The sequence below is a fragment of the Macrotis lagotis genome, chromosome 2, assembly GCF_037893015.1.
Source record: "Macrotis lagotis isolate mMagLag1 chromosome 2, bilby.v1.9.chrom.fasta, whole genome shotgun sequence".
In the NCBI taxonomy this organism is placed as follows: Eukaryota; Metazoa; Chordata; class Mammalia; order Peramelemorphia; family Peramelidae; genus Macrotis; species Macrotis lagotis.
Genome location: NC_133659.1, coordinates 329,890,361 through 329,906,923, shown reverse-complemented (window position 1 = coordinate 329,906,923; position 16,563 = coordinate 329,890,361). Strand labels below are relative to the sequence as shown.

The window sequence follows — 16,563 nt, the reverse complement described above, 5'->3', positions numbered from 1 at the left end:
ACTGAGGCTCCCAAAAGATAAATGACTAGTCCAAGGTCATATAGGGAGACTAGCTAACCCTAGTACCCAGGTTCCCAGCTCTTTGCATCCTGGACTATTCTGGATACTGATCTGGTTTCATCTCATGAATGAGCCTGGTGAAGAGAGTTAGGGTTCTCTGGAAGAACCCTAGTCTCCTGCCTACTGTGTATGTGTCTCTATTCCTTCTCTCCCCACCCCTTTCCCCACTTCTCTTCCTCTCTCATCTCCAACCCCTCCTCCCCCAGGACTCTGGCTGGAACACAGTGCTTACAAATCCTCCTTAATCCTGAATAATGATATTAACCCAGACCATAACAATGGCACATCTGAAAAGCAAGGGGTGGGGGGGGGTGGATTCCAACAGCCCAGCAGGCCAGGAGAAGACTCCTGTGCCAGGGCTTATCAGCCTCTGCAAATAAGATTTCCCCAGCTCAGCCTGGCGCTGGTGATTCACACACCCCTGCTTCCCGGAGGTGCTGCCAGATGGGGGCCTTTTTCTCCTCCTCCCACCAGGAGCAAATGCTTGTAGATTCTCACCTTCTGTTTAGTTTCCTTGCCTGGTGACCCTGGGCTTGCCTCCTCTACTTCCTTTTTTTTTTTTTAATGTTATGAGCCTTCCCATTCAACTAAGTAAAACTAACTTCCCTTTTAGCTAAGTGAAAACAAGCCAACACAGTGGCCATGTCTGACAATATATGCCTCATTATGCATCTTTTACCCACTACTCTTGGGAGGGAGAGAAATGTTGCTCTATTAGTCAATACACTTCTTGGAAAGCAGTAAATTTCAATGGAAAGAGAATTGCATTTTACACTCAGGGGACCTGGGTTTGAATCTTGGCTCTGTCATTACCTCTGTGAACTTGGACAAATGCCCCAGCCTCAATTTCCTCACTTGTAAAGAATCATATGTAATATTCTGCACCAAAAGCCTTTCCATCTCCCCCACTTCTCTATCAAAAAGAGTAAGATACTTTCGTCTATTCTCTGGAACCCAAAATTGGGCACTTCCCATCTGGTTCCTCATTGCCTACTCACTTCTCAGTCCCTTTCAGTTTAACCTTTGACTCAGCATCCCCAAGGCCACTGACTCTCTTGACTGCTAATTCCAATGATCTATTCTTCCTTCTTGATTTCTCTGTAGTATTTGAGATTGGTGAAGATCCCCTTCTTTTGAACATCTCCATCTCCTTGGTTTTTTTTTTTTTTAATGACATTGTTGGTTCTCCTACTGGACTGTTTGCTTTTTCTCAGGATCCTTTGTGGGGTCTCTAGCTACCTTACACCTCCTACTGATGTCTGGACTTGAGAAGCTCTTCTTATTAGACTATGAGCTCCTTTGGAATGAGAAATATCAGAACTGGGGAGGGGTCTTAGAACAGAGAATGTCAAAACTGGAAGGAGCTTTTAGAATTAGGGGATGTCAGAGTTGGGAAGGACCTTTGGTGATTGTCTATCCAACCCATTCATTTTAAAGATGATAAAACTGAGACCCAGACCTGCCCCAGGCAGGTTACAAAGATAAGTAAAAACAAAGCTGGGGTTTGAACCTACACCTATTGGAGCTGGAGCCAGGAAGACTTGGATTCAAATCTCATTGCAGTTACTTGGTAGTGCATAACCCTCAACAAGTCATCTGATCCCCCCAGACTCTCAGTTTTCTCATCTATAACATTAGGGTGGTGGCAGGGGTATTGAGTTAGATGGTTTCTAAGTTACAATGTCTCCACAACTATGATTTTTCCATTTAGCAGATGAGGAAAATGGGCTCCAGATAATTTAAGCATTTGCTACAGGCTACAGAGCATGTTATCATTGGGCTTAGAGGTAAAACTTAATTTCTGGTTTCTCTTGACTAGGGGTTTTTGTTCCACCCCCCCCACCCCCCAGCTCCTTAGACACACATCTTGACACCCTCTCCCTGTCATTGCCAACCAAGGTGTCAAACCTCCCTAAAGGTCTTATATTAGACTATGAGCCCCTTGTGGCTACAGGGATTGTCTTTTTGTGGCCCTAGTACTTAACACAGTGTCTGGTACAGCAGGGGCTTAATAACTTGTTGATTAATTGGAAAGAGCATGGGCCTGGGAACAAGAGAACTGGTCACAAATTGGCACAAGTAAATATGGAGTCTGACAGAAAACCTAAATTAAAATCCAGACTTAATGACTTAGCAGCTATTTGGCACTGGGCAAGTCCTTTCCTGTCTCTGAGCCTCAGTTTCCTAGAATGGATGGTGTTTAAATCTTCTATCTCTCTATCTAGGATTCTTAAGGAACAGGCCAGGTCTGTGTCTCCCCATGCCTGATAGAGAGATAGAGCTAAGCAAGAGCATCAGCAGAGATGTGAGAGGGCAGGAGAGTTTCTGCCCCCCAGCCTGGTATCTGTTTTCTTGAGCCATCCAGAAGTGCTCCCATAGGAATGCCTGCATGACTTGGTAAAGGGGCAGCTCTTAGCTCCATTTAGACTGTGGGAGAATAAATCTCTGATTCCGAAGAGCCTTAGTCTCTCTCACCCACTGGGACAGACATGGGCTGCATCTTAATGAGGTAGCTGCTGAAGCTCCGGCCACTCTGTTCAAACCTCCTTCCTTCCTGCTTCCTTTCATTACTGAAATCTTCTTAGTAACTATTGGTTGGGTGACTGACTGAAAAATAAAAATAAAAATAAAAATAATAATATTAATAATAATAATAATAAATGTGTGGTTAGAAAAGACCCTTGAGACCCTTTTGGCTAGTTCTTTGCCTACCCAAGTCTCACCATTTTTCAGAATGTAAAACAAGCCAAACTTACCCAAATATTAAGTAATTGAGGTAGGGTTTGAACCCAAGTCTACTGACTCCAAATCAAAATCCTTCCCCCCATTCTAAGGCAGGAAGAGGACCCCTGGAGGGTCTTTCCTTTGGCCCTAGCCCCAAGGGCTGTTCTTTGTCTCCCCTCCTGTCCAGGTCTCTCTTCCTTTCTTTCCAAGCAGCTCACCTAGGTGAGCCTCTTCGAGGCAGAGCTAGGCAGATGGCCAGCTGCTGCTGTCAGCAGAAGCTCGGCCATCTCTTCCCCTCTCCTTGGCTGGTTCTCCTTGCGTCAGCTGGTGACGGCAGCTCCAGGGACAAGGGACGCTGACGCATCCCTACCTACTTGGAGTGGGGAGGCCTCCTGGCTCCTTTTGCCTGACTCTGACTCATGAGTGGCCCTGGGCTTTGGAGACCCTGAGAAGAGAGAGGGTGACACAGGGTCACCTTGAGGACTTAGGTGTAGGAAACACAAGTCATCTTAAAGGCAATGTTCCCTCTGTGTTTTCCATTCTTGCCTAAGACAGGATTTGAACTCAGGACCCAGGATCATAGATTTGGAACTAGAAGGGACCTAAGAAGTCTTTTAGTCCAGTGCTCTCATTTTACAGGTGAGGAAACTAAGACCCATAAAGAAAAATTGACTTGCCTAAGATCACACAGTTAGTTAGCCAGCATCAGTACACAAAACTTCAAACCCCAATTCACTAGGAGCACATCTCAGTCCCCCCCACCATGCAGATTCTTTCACATATAAACATACACATAAGCAGATCAGGAAAACACGCCCTCTTTAGCAAATTGCAAACTCATGTAAATCCACAAAACGCACCTGCCTGCAAACCTGTCTTCCCCTTAACATTCCCTGATGGAAGGGGGAGGAATGAACATTTGGAGGTAGGCAATGGAGCATTGTCCAGTCTTACTGGGACAAGATAGAAAGTACCTGGACTAATGACCAGACTCTCCTGCAATATCTGGGAGAAGCCTGGGGGCTTCTTTGAGTGGATTTCCCTCCCACTTTCCCCCATTGTCCTTCAAAATTCCTTTTTCAGGGTTGGGGTGGGGTGGGGTGTGTCTGTTGCAATTTGTTCATACAAATAGTCAGGTCCTAGGACCAGAGATTTAGAGCTGAATGAGATGTGAGAGGCTATTGACTCAACCCTCCATTGTACAGATGAGGAAACAGGCAGGCAGAGAGAATTTGCCCAAAATCATCTAGCTCACAGATATCTCAGGCAGGATTTGAACTCAAGTCTTCCCACCCCTCTACTTAGCCCTCTATCCACATTGTACCACTTTACTACTGGTAGACTGTCAAGTCTTCAAGCCAAAGCTAGACCAACACTTGTTGGAAATGGAAGGGGGAATTTACGCACTTTAAGTTTGAGTAAGTAAGCGTAAGATATTATTGAAGCTAGGTCCCCTCCAGACCCCCTTTTTATAGATTGGAAAACAGGTCAAGGGAGAGGGGGTTGTGGAAGGTCACATATATAGTAATATATATTTGGAAGCATCCTCTGATTCCAAAGTATTTCCACTGCTTTCCATCTGTTGTTCCTCCCAACTTTGAGAATATAAGGATTATTATTCCCTATTTTACAGATAAGAACTGAGGCTGGGGGGGGGGATATGTAAGTGGGGGGGGGGTTGGCAATCCAGGTAGTTAAGTAGCAAGGTCTTTTCTCAAGCCTAGATATAGGGTCTTCCCTTTCTACCATTGGTCAGGGTGTTGCTATTCCTTCTCCATTCTGACCTGGGTCTGGAGAGTGGGGGACCACCAGCTTTGGCCTGGGTTGTGGAGGAGATGGAAACCCTGGTTATGTTCTCTTAGAGCCCAGAGCCCAACTTCTCACCCCTTAAGTCTTCTTCCTTCTCCTTCCCCCAGGGTGATTGAATGTGTCTATCTCTGACAAAGGTCTATGTCTTTCATTCACCTACCCTGGTCATGCAAATCCCAGATCTGTTCTCTTCTCTTCCTGCATCAAGCTGCTGTGTACCAGATCTTCCATCTCTCTCTCTCTCTCTCTCTCTCTCTCTCTCTCTCTCTCTCTCTCTCTCTCTCTCTCTCTCTCTCCTTGCCTCCCTTCGCTCTCACTTCCTTCTGTTTCTGCCCTTTGGGGCTACAGTACTGAAAATTGGTTTTGCTTTTAACTATGAAGGAGGTTTTTTTCTTTTTGATTTAAAAAAAAATTAAGCAATTTCTCTTCCTGGACTTTCCCCAAGGAATTGTGAAGGAGGAGCTCTCTAGAAAGAGGCCTGCAGAATCCTATACTGAATTTTAGTTTCTGAGGTTTCAGTTGGTCTCCAGGTCTGAGAGCATCAGATCATTTCCAGAGAACATCATTCCTACCCTGCCCCCGGGTAGTAAATGGTTCTACTTACTAGCTTATTAGTTAATACTTATAAACTGTATTCTGTGTTGAGTCACTTCCTTTCTCTAGGCCTCAGTTTCTTTATCTGAGAAAAGGGCAGACTGAGATGAATAAATTGCTAATGACCTTTCTGCATCCTAGAATCTGTGATGGATGACAATATTCCTGGGATCCAAACCTGGAGAAGGCATCCTTCAAAGAATCAATGGGGGGCTGGATTCTTTCTTAATGGGACTGAGAATTGTAAGGGACCATAGGGCTCATCTCATTTCACCTCCTATTTTTACAGGTGGTGACTTGTGAACAGTTACACAGTACTGTGGCAGAGCTCTGACTGCAGGTGTGGGTCACAGACCCAGGGCTGGAGGGAACCTCAGAGGCCATCTGACCCAACTCCTTCATTTTACAGATGAAGAAACTGAGGTTTGGAGAAGTTAAGTGGTCTATCTGAGATCCCATGAATCACTAACTTCAGAGGCAGGATTTCCCTCATATCTTCTTCTAGAGGCAATCCCATTGTGCCCATCTCCCCTTCCCCCTGCCTCTAGAGCCCTAATGTAAAGTTCTTTCAATAAATTCCTGAAACAATCTTTTCAGGTTAAGTCAGAGCTAAAATGATCCCATTTGCCAGAAGTAACATCTGGAGATATCCAGAGGGGAAGAGACATCCTAGAATCCCAATGGACTGAGCCTTGAGAAGCTTCTAGTCCAAACCCTTCCTGAAGCTATAGAATCCCAATTAACATCCAGTTTCTCCTTGGATAACTTCAGTCATGGGAAACTCACTACTTCAGAGGTAATTCACCTCTTTCTTGACCTCTTTTATCATCAGGACCAGAACCTGGCTCTGTCATGATGGGTCATTAGTGGTTTCACTAAACCATGTAGCACTGGAAAATAGAGAGGAGGGGATTCAGCATCTCTTTTTTTTCTTGATTCAAGATTTCTTTTTTTTTTCCTTCATTCTCTTTGACTTTATGATGTGGGGGGGGGGGGTCATAGACAGGAAGCACTGTGGTACCATGTGAAGATTTTTTGAGTCAGAATGGAGCAAAAACCAGCTCCTGCCCCCAAGGTTCTTACACTCTAGTGGGAGAGAGAATATATTTATAAATATGTCCTTAGAAGATATACCCAGAGTAGGTGGAAGGAAAGGCATTGGGAGACCAGGAAAGTTAGTACTTGAACTGAATGGTAAAGAAAGCCAGGGATTCTTGATAGGCACAAGTGAGAAGGGAGAACATTTCAAGAAACCAGGACAAATGATGTCTGGTAGGTCAGGACTGTTGAACTGACCAGGGTAAGGAGGGGAGTCATGTATTAAAAGACCAGAAAGAGAGTAAGGGCACAGTCTGTGAAGCACATTAAATGCCAAATTAAGTATATTTGGTCCAGGAAGAATAGTGAACCACTGCAGTTTATTGAATAGGGGAGTTCATGGTCAGATCTGTGTTTTGAGGGTGGCTAGGTGGCTCAGTGGATAGAGCACTGGCCCTGGAGTCAGGAGGACCTGAGTTCAAATTTGGCCTCAGATACTTAATAATGACCTAGCTGTGTGGCCTTGGGCAAGCCACTTAACCCCATTTGCCTTGCAAAAATCCTAAATAAAAAATCTGTGTTTTAGGAAAATTTGGCAAATTAAGTTAAGGAAAGACTGAAGTGGGGAAGGACTGGATGCTGGAAAAGATATTGCAATAGTTCAGGTGAAAGGTCATAAGGGTCTGAACTTGGATAGTGACCATGTGCGTGAAGAGAGAGGATATATGCTATATAGATATATATGTCATATGGACACCTAGGTGGTACAGTGGTTAGTGTGCCATATCTGGAGTCAGATGTCAGTCCAAGTTTACATCCAGCCTCAGACACTTACTAGTTGTGGGACACTGAGTATATCACTTAAATCTGTTTGCTTCAGTTTCCTCATCTATCAGATGATCTGGAGAAGAACATGGAAAACCACTCTAGGATCTTTTGCCAAGAAAGCCCCAAATGTCAAGGAGAATAGAATACAAATGAAAAATGACTGAACAAACATATATGTTATAAAGGGAAGATGAAGAAAAAGAAATTTCAAGATCTGGCAACTGATTTGATATGTGGGGTGACTTAGAGTGAGGAATTAAGGATGATATGCAGGTTGTAAGCCTGGGTAACTAGAGGAATGGTGATGCATGTGATGGTAATAGGAAAATTTAGAGGAGGGGTTGGTTTGGGAGGAAAGGGAATGACTTCCATTTTGACTGGCTTGTGTTTGAGATGCCTATAGGTCTTCCACATAGAAATATCCAGTAATCAGTTTATGATTCAAGACAGGAGAGACTATGGCTAGATAAATAGATCTGGGAATTATTTCCATAAAAATAATGAACCCATGATAACCGATGACATCATCAAATGAGAGTGTACGTATAGAGGAACAAGGACCCAGGACAAAGTCATCTCTCAATGCTTAGGACTTTCAAGACAAAAAAACAGCATTTCTGGGTCTTCACTTTCTGTGTGAAAAGAGAAAGCCCAGAAGAGAGATTTGGAAGATATTCAAAGTTAGTGGTTGTGACATAGATCAAAATTCAGCCAAGGAGACCGGGGGTGGGGTGGGGGGATGTCACAGAAATGGGAGGAGAAACAAAAGAAAACAGAAAGAAGAGAGTATAAAGGAGATCAAATTAGTTAACCCACATGAACCTTAGTTTCCTAATCTATAAAATGAAAAGCCTGAAAATCAATTGCCTCTAAGCTCCCTTCTAATTCTCAGTTGGGGCTCCTATAATCCCCTGTGGGGCTTCAACCTTCCTTTCTACCTTTGTCTGCTACTGCTCAGGGCCAGACTCTTTCTTTGGTGTGATTGTGCACCTCCTGGACCCAGGCAGAGCTCATGCTACTCCATTCTGCCCCCTTCCCAACCACATGCTCAGGACTGGGTGGCCCTATTCCCCCTCCCCCCACCAGAGCTGAGACAAGGGAATTATTTTTGGAACAAGAGCAGTTACACAACAAATGAATTATTTATCGTTTGGCATGGAGAGGAGATAGCGTTTTGTTCTTAGGGCCTCTCATCTGTTTTTCTCGAATGCTGTATGTTCTTGTAGGCCAATCCCTGCATACCTGTGGATATAGACCACCTGTACAAGCTTAGACAAATCACTAAGATGCTCTGGGTCTCGGTCCCCTCATTTGTAAAGTGAGGGGAGGTTGAACTAAATGAAGTCCCTCCCTGCTGTAGGCCTGGAAGCCTTTGGTCTTCTGCCTGCCTGCCTTTGTTTACACATGCCCCCGAGAATTACTCATTGCACATACAGGTAGGAATATAGTTACCAGGAGCTGAATATGTCTTTGGTGAGGGGGTGGGCCTGACTGTTGTGAACATTTAGAGACATAGGATCTAGACTTAAATCCTAGCTTCTGACCTGGGTGGCCTTAGGCAAAACACTTAACCATCCTGGACTTCATTGTCTCCATCTATAAAAGAAGGGAGTCGACTACATTATACTGTGGGGAAAGAGTCAGAGGATCTGGGTTCCAATTCCACCGCTGCCCCTTTGAAATTGTGTGATCTTGGACAAACCACTTCCCGGGGTAAACCTCAGTTTCCTCATTTGTAAAATGAAGGGGTCAGATGAGGTGGTTTCTATAGTCCCTTTCTGCTCTGAATGTTTGACTCTACTCCTGGCTTGTTTTCTTATGATCCTGTGGGTTCTGCTGAGATTTCTGAATTTCTCTTCTGCACTGATCTAGGCTTCCCCCACCCCACCCCCAGCATAGTTAATCCCCCCCCATCAACCCAGCATCCTTCTCCTTCCACGCCTTCCCCTCCTACAGTCTCCTCTTCCACCCACCAGGCTGTCCTTTTATGTAAGAGGGATCCAGAGTCCTTGTTAAAGCAGGAAAGCCCCCTTTGGGGACTGGTGGGGGACCTGCCTTGAAGGCGAGTCGCCATTGGTCCCCTTTCCCCAGGGCTTGTTCCTCTACTCCCCTGCCTCAGCCAGAGGTGTGCTTCTGGTGGTTCCACATGGATCCATCTCTGTCTCCTCTGCTTCCCTTCCAGGCTCTGGGTGACAGATGGATCTCCAGCTCCGTGGGGCTCTCACCATGCTTCTGTCTAGCTGACTGTCTGCATCATTCCTCTCTGCTTGGGCTCTGAATCTCCTCTGAGGGGCCTAGAGCTGAACCAGGAGGAAGAGGAGGAAGAAGACGACTTACTTCTGGCTGCCCAGGACCCTGCTCTTCCTGGGCGGCAATTAAGGAAAGGGGGCAGAGCTGGGGGTGCTGGCTGAGGGACTGTGGGCCACACCACTCCTCAGAGCTGCAGGAAGAGCCAGCTGCCCCCCAGACGTCTGCGCAGCCAGGGCTCCTTTCTGCCGGGATCCCCGAAACTGGACAGCGGGCAAAGTGGACCAGAGCACGGGAGCCTCATCCGGCACCCCAGCACTGGGGGCACATTCCTCAACATGCTGGTGGCCCCTGCGAGAACTGGGTTGATGGGCCCTTAAAGCCTTTCCGGCTCCCTGCTGTCCCCGAGCCCTGCCTTGCCCGTGGCCTGCCTGGATCCAACCCTCCTGCCCAGTGGGCCTCCCCCTGCCATGCTGCGCCTGGGCCTGTGGGCAGCGGCCCTGCTCTGCGCCTGCCGGCCAGACCTAGCCCGGGCCGACTGCTGGCTCATCGAGGGGGACAAGGGTTACGTGTGGCTGGCCATCTGCAGCCAGAACCAGCCTCCCTATGAGACCATCCCTCAGCACATCAACAGCACGGTGCACGACCTCCGCCTGAACGAGAACAAGCTCAAGGTGGTCCTCTACTCCTCTCTCAACCGCTTCGGCAATCTGACGGACCTCAACCTGACCAAGAACGAGATCTCTTACATCGAGGACGGAGCCTTCCTGGGTCAGGCCAATCTCCAGGTGCTGCAACTGGGCTACAACAAGCTGAGCAATCTAACCGAGGGCATGCTCCGCGGGATGAGCCGCCTCCAGTTCCTCTTCGTCCAGCACAACCTCATCGAGGTGGTGACCCCCACGGCCTTCTCCGAGTGCCCGGCCCTCATCAGCATCGACCTGTCCTCCAACCGCCTCAGCCGCCTGGAGAGCACCACCTTCGTCGGGCTGAGCAGCCTCATGGTCTGCGAGCTGGCCGGCAACCCCTTCAACTGCGACTGCGGGCTCTACGGCTTCCTCAACTGGCTGGTGGTCTTCAACAACGTCACCAAGAACTACGACCGGCTGCAGTGCGAGTCCCCGAGGGAGTTCGCCGGCTACCCACTGCTGGTGCCTCGCCCTCACCACAGCCGCAACGCCATCACGGTCTTCCAGTCCATGTGCCGCGACGGCACCTTGCCGTCCAGGCCGGTCAGCCACCCTACCCCCTATACCACCGACTCCCAGAAGGATCCCGATGAGAATTCGGGCTTCAACCCGGTGGACTTCCTCTCGGTGGAGCCCCCCGCCTCCTCCACCACAGACTCTTCCATCAGCCCCACCATCAAACTCCACTACGTCACCTTCACCTCAGCCACCCTGGTGGTGACCATCCCCTCGCCCTTCAGCAAGCTCTACGTCCTGGTCCAATATAACAACAGCTACGTCTCCGACGTCATGACCCTCAAGAACAAAAAGGAGATCGTGACCCTCAATAAGCTCAAGGTCCACACCGATTACACTTTCTGCGTGGCTTCCATCCGCAATTCTCGCCGTTTCAATCACACCTGTCTGACCTTTGCCACCCGGGAGCCCATCCAGGGGGACGTGCCCCCCAGCACGTCCACCACCACGCACTACATCATGACCATCCTCGGCTGCCTTTTCGGCATGGTGATCGTCCTGGGGGCCGTCTACTACTGCCTGCGCAAGAGGCGGATGCAGGAGGAAAAGCAGAAGTCCATCAGTGTGAAGAAGACCATCCTGGAGATGCGCTACGGTTCAGATGTGGACACCAGCTCCATCGTCCACTCCGCCCAGAAGCTGGGGGAGCCACCCGTCCTCCCCGTCTCCCGCATGTCCTCCATCCCCTCCATGATCGGGGAGAAGCTCCCTCAGCCCAAGGGTCTGGAGGCCGGCATAGACACCCCCAAGGTGGCCACCAAGGGGAACTACATGGAGGTCCGGACGGGGGGCGGTGGTGGCGGGGGCGGGGATGGCCTGACCCGAGGCGAGGATGACCTGCCAGACCTGGATAACGGCCAGGGCTCGGCAGCAGAGATCTCCACCATCGCCAAGGAGGTGGATAAGGTCAACCAGATTATCAACAACTGCATCGACGCCCTCAAACTGGACACGGCCTCCTTCCTGGGAGGCAGCGGAGCCGACCCAGACCTGGCTTTCGAGTGCCAGTCCATCCCGACCAGCTCCACGGCGGGCCTGGAGCGGCCCACCTTCCTCTCGCCTCCCTACAAAGAAAGCTCTCACCACCCCCTGCAGCGTCAACTGAGCGCCGACGCGGCGGTGGCCCGGAAGACCTGCAGCGTCTCCTCTAGCGGTTCCATCAAGAGTGCCAAGGTCTTCAGCCTGGACGTCCCTGACCACCCAGCGCCCCCGGGGCTGGGCAAGGGTGACTCCAAGTACATCGAGAAGGGCAGCCCACTCAACAGCCCCCTGGACCGTCTTCCCTTGGTGTCTCCCGGCGCCATCCATCACCTGGAGGTGAAGCCCTCCTACCACTGCAGCGAGCACCGCCACTCCTTCCCAGCCTTGTACTACGAGGAGAGCGCAGACACCTTGAGCCAGAGGGTGTCCTTCCTCAAGCCCCTCTCCCGCTCCAAGCGGGACTCCACGTACTCTCAACTCTCCCCCAGACATTACTTCTCGGGCTACTCCTCCAGCCCCGAGTATTCGTCCGAGAGCACCCACAAGATCTGGGAGCGCTTCCGGCCCTACAAGAAGCATCACCGGGAGGAGGTGTACATGGCTGCCGGCCACGCCCTGCGCAAGAAGGTCCAGTTCGCCAAGGACGAGGACCTGCACGACATTCTGGATTACTGGAAGGGGGTCTCAGCTCAGCAGAAGCTGTGACCCTCTCCTTCCTCCCCGCCCCCGGTGAGGTGGGGGTGGAGAGAGGGACCAGGCTGGGGAGGGGGCAGGCTAGGGAGGGACACCGAGGCTGGGGGGAGGGGCCGGGAGGCCTAGGGGGTGGGCTAGGGGGTAGGAGGAGGCCGAGGAACGGACACACACACACACACACGCAAACACACCCACACGCACGCACCCAATGCACACACCAGACCACCACCCGACTGTGAAAAAACAAAAACTAAAACTAAAACCTGACGTAAATGGACAGAAAACCACAATTTTTAAAGTTTACAAACGGATACCGTAACCAGTTCTCTACTGTGCTGCCCAGGGGCGGGGAGACCCATTCCTCCTAGAAGTTTCTCCCAAGGATGGAGAGGTTCAGGGTTGGAGGGGAGAAAGGAAATTCAGGAAGCTGCCCTATGTATGGGGTGGGGAGGAGGGGGAGGTCCTGGGAGAGCTCCAAAGGGGAGACAAAGAAGTCTGGGGCAAACGGGAACCCAGCCTTTGAACCTTCTTTGTAGTCCTTGCCTTTGGAGGCTGAGGTTTGGGAGGTCATGAGAGAGGGGACCACTTGGGTCTCAAGAGGAGAGAAGGGTCAGTTTCACCTCCCTCCTCCCCAAAGGACTTTGGGGGTACAGGACTTGCATTGGAAGTAGCTTCTCTTTGATCTCCCAGACGGGAACTCTCCATTTCCTAGGATCCTTCTGGTTCGAGGCCTCTTCCCCAAAGCCCTGTTGCTTTGGTTCATTTGCTTTCTGGGAGGCTCTCCTGAAAGGGGCATCCCTGCTAGCACCCTCTCCAAGCCCCAATTTCAGGGCCAGTATCTAAGGAGGGGATAATGACCCCAACGGTCAGGGGCCCTCCCTTTCCCCATCCTCCAGAGCCCTATTCATTTCAGTGAAGCCAGCAGGGATGGCTTTCATTCCTTGGGAGCATGTGGGAACGTGGAGTGACGACCCTGTCAGAAAATTCTAAGTGTCTTCCAGGTAATGATCAGGGAGTGAGGTGTGGGGTGGGGAGGGAATGATCCTGGAACTGAAGGAATAGGGGAATATAGAGAGCAGGGTGGTGGGAGTGAATGAGGGGCTCCCAGTGTATCTCAGGTGCATCCGCCCTCCCCCCCCAGGTTTGGGGAGATGGGGGTGGCCCCTCCTTCCCCCCACCCCACTGTGCCAGCCTCCTGAATGCTTCTGTGCCTCCTCCCCAACCTGGCTTCCTGCCCTTATCCCCACCCTGAGAGAGGATGCTATAGAGATGTGGGTGTATGTTATGTGTGAGTGTGTGAATGAGTGGCCAACTGCTGGAGAACCGCAAGGATGGGGAGCTGTGTGGATGTCCCACCCTCTTTGTCACCTCCCCATTTGCCTCCAGACCCCACTCTGCCTCCCCTTCCCCCTCTTCCATTCTTCAAAAGGGATGTGCAATGCCAAGGACCTGGGACAGAAGGAAGCAAGTCAAAGACCCAGTATCTGATCCTGGCCTCTGAATGGAAAAGAGGTTTTTCTTTATTTTTTTCTCCTTTATCTACCCTTACCCCCCCCCTCCTATCCTTCTTAAATCTAAGCTACATTCATTGCTTTTACCCTGTAAGAGTGGGGTGGGGGGAACCAGGTTTCCATGGAAACTGCAAGTCTCTTTCTCTCTCTTCCCCCCCCCCCTTTTTCCTCTCCCCACCAATGGACACCCAGACAAAGCACAAACAGCTCCCGGGGTGTGAGTGGGGGAAACAAACAGTTTCTGTGACTAGCCCCCATCTCCTGGACTCTATCCCCACTCTTCTGGCCAGCTGTGGTCACCATGACAACCCCTTTCCAGGCAGCAGGAAAAAAAAAAAGAGCCATAGGCCCTGGGGAGTAGGTGGGGGGATGTGGTTAGGAAAGCCGCTTGTAGGAGTTACAGGAGAAGGCAGAGTGAGGGCAGGTGGAGTACTGAGGCTGAACAGGAGGAAGAAAAAGACAGCAAGGAGGGACTCTAGCCAGTCTCTCAAGAGTCTTTCTGAGGGACTTCCCAGGAGAACTCTGGCAAAGCCTATGGCTCTTAGCTCTTTGGAGTTTGGGGTCATCTGCTTCCTACCTGCTGCCTGGACAGATCTCTTGGGTGTGTAATGGGCAGGGGTGGGGGCTGTAAGATGGGAAGTTTTGACTGTATGGAATTAACGCTTCCCATTTTGTCTCAGGACCAGAGATAATAAGATTCATCCCTCCCTTCTCCCTCCCCCAGCCTTGGTCCAAGACCACTAGGATCTCTTGGCCATTAGGCCACTTTCGGCACTGAACTTATGATCTTAGGATCCCTTGGTCTCCTTTCCGGTCATACAGCTAGATCCTTAAGATCAAGAGGAAGCTGAGGGAGCTGAGGGAGCTGAGGGGATGTGGGCCCATGGATAGTTAATATCCCAGAAAGCCAAGGGTTCAGGAAGCTGCTGGGACCCCAGAGAGGGGCCGCTACTCTTGGGTTCACATGCCTCCCTGTTGGAGGCTGGGGAAGGCCCATGAAGTCACTGTCCCCCCCTCCCCCCCAATTCTGGAGGACAGACTTTCTTGGTGGGAATGACTTGCACAGAAAGGACTTTCAGAGTGGGAGATGGGAAAAGAAAAGGAAATAGGTGGGGTAGGGTGGAGAGGGAGAAAATGACCTGCCCTCTCCTCCCACCCAACCCACTCCCTCTCCTTTCCACTCCCTCCCCAGGCCTGTTTTGAGAACCCAAGAAAACTGAGTCGGGGAGAAGCCACTGATGTCAGAAACAGAATTCCTGTTCTATTTGTGCATGACGCTCTTTACTGTATTTTTCTGAGCAAACATCTGTTGTGAATGTGCCCGTTTGTCGAGATTCCCCCCTGCTTCCTCTCCTCTCCCCTCTCCTCCCCGACCGCCCCCTGCCTCCCTCCTCAGATGCCCTCCATTGTGAATTAATGAGCAACTTTTAAAACCCGGGAAGGAACTGTCTCTGCAGAGGACCCAAATCTGGTGCTGCCGCTGGGCCAGCCCACCCTTTCCTTCATTCCCCCGTCACTTCTGCGGTGATGGCAGCAGGGGTGCCCACAAGTGGCCCCTGCTCTCCTCTCCTCTCAGTTTCCAGCGGCGCTGGAGCTGTCCGGGCAGAAGTGCTGAGCACTGTGCTGCGTGTGGATTACCAGTGCCCAGGAGCTCCTAGGCAGGCGCCATTCTTGGGGTGGTCGCAGCTTGACTCAAGACACCAGGTGGCTTTGATTCCTCCAACATTGATTAAGCCTCCTAAGTGCCAGGCACTGTGATAGGATCCCAGTGGTTCAGGACCAAAAGGGGTCTTAAAGAACATCTGGGGAAATCTTAGTTTATAGGGAAAGGAAACTGAGGTTCACTGAGGAAAAGGGACTTACTCTGGAATCACAAATGTAAAGCTGTGCTGGGATTTGAACTCTGGTCTTCTGGATCCCCTTAATCTAGGTATTTTAGGGGTTCACCATGGCAATGCCTGTTCAATGGGAGCAGTGTGACTTGGGGGGGATGGCAGCATACCCCTTCTGGTTGGTAAACTCAATTTCACCCTAGTGAATATATATATATATATATATATATGTATATATATATATATATGCATATATTAAATAGAATGCCTCTGAGACCTGTTGACAGTAGTCTTTGGGTAAGCTGACAATTTCTTGAAAGAATAGTTGGATAGAGTAAGTTTGGAGAAGACCTAAGTTTAAATTCTGTCTCAGCTACTTAACTTCCTGGGTGACCAGGGGTTGGTTGCTACCCTCTGACCTCAGTTTCCCAGGCTCTCACAATGGGAGGAATGTTGTATTTGGAGTGGGGGGGAGGATCTGAGTATAAATCCTGGCTCTGCCATTTATTGCTGATATGACAATAGGGAAATTGCTTAACATTTCTGGGTCTTGGTTTTCTTTTTTTAGAAGGAAGAAATTGGACTAGCTGGCCTTAGGGGTCTCTTCTAGCTGTGAGCCTACATAAACTGTACAATGAAAGGGTCTGATTTGATATTTCAGGCCCATTCCAGCTCAATATGCCCCTTTCTAAGATCAGCTTCTCCACTGAGATGATAGATGGGAAAGAGTCCGAACTGGTTCTCCCCCTCAGAAAGAGCTCCGAGTCCCCTACCGTTCTTGGGTTCCCAGGAACCATGGAGTGGGTGGGGCTCAGACTGTGGGACCTGCACTGCAGTCCCTTCCTGCTCCCATCAGTGTGTGTCCCGGCCAGTCCGGGATAATTCCTCCTGAGGCAGGGAGTGAAATATTCATGAATGACAAATGGAAATTTATGTCAAGGAATCTTGGCTGGGGCCCCGCCAGCCCCTGTGTTTGCAATGCTAATCAGCTCGGGAGCCTTCTTCCCAGCTGGAACTACAGTCCAGCCCAGTGCTGGAGGA

General features: G+C 50.0%; 1 protein-coding gene across 5 annotated transcripts in view; it reads left to right on the top strand.

The window, feature by feature from the left end:
* The window catches only part of ELFN2 (extracellular leucine rich repeat and fibronectin type III domain containing 2), a 73,625-nt gene extending 57,560 nt beyond the window's left edge, over positions 1 to 16,065 (top strand). For 2 of the 5 annotated variants that reach the window (XM_074226869.1, XM_074226866.1), the window contains exons 4-8: positions 5,477 to 5,610; positions 9,236 to 12,215; positions 13,076 to 13,180; positions 13,609 to 13,691; positions 14,883 to 16,065. In XM_074226869.1, coding sequence (XP_074082970.1) covers positions 9,771 to 12,191 — 2,421 coding nt within the window. In that variant the 5' untranslated portion in view covers positions 5,477 to 5,610; positions 9,236 to 9,770 and the 3' untranslated portion in view covers positions 12,192 to 12,215; positions 13,076 to 13,180; positions 13,609 to 13,691; positions 14,883 to 16,065. Of the gene's footprint in view, positions 1 to 5,476; positions 5,611 to 9,229; positions 12,216 to 13,075; positions 13,181 to 13,608; positions 13,692 to 14,882 lie in introns of those variants that run through there. The other 3 variants (XM_074226867.1, XM_074226868.1, XM_074226870.1) reach the window with 3 other exon arrangements.
* The last annotated feature ends 498 nt before the right edge of the window (positions 16,066 to 16,563 follow it).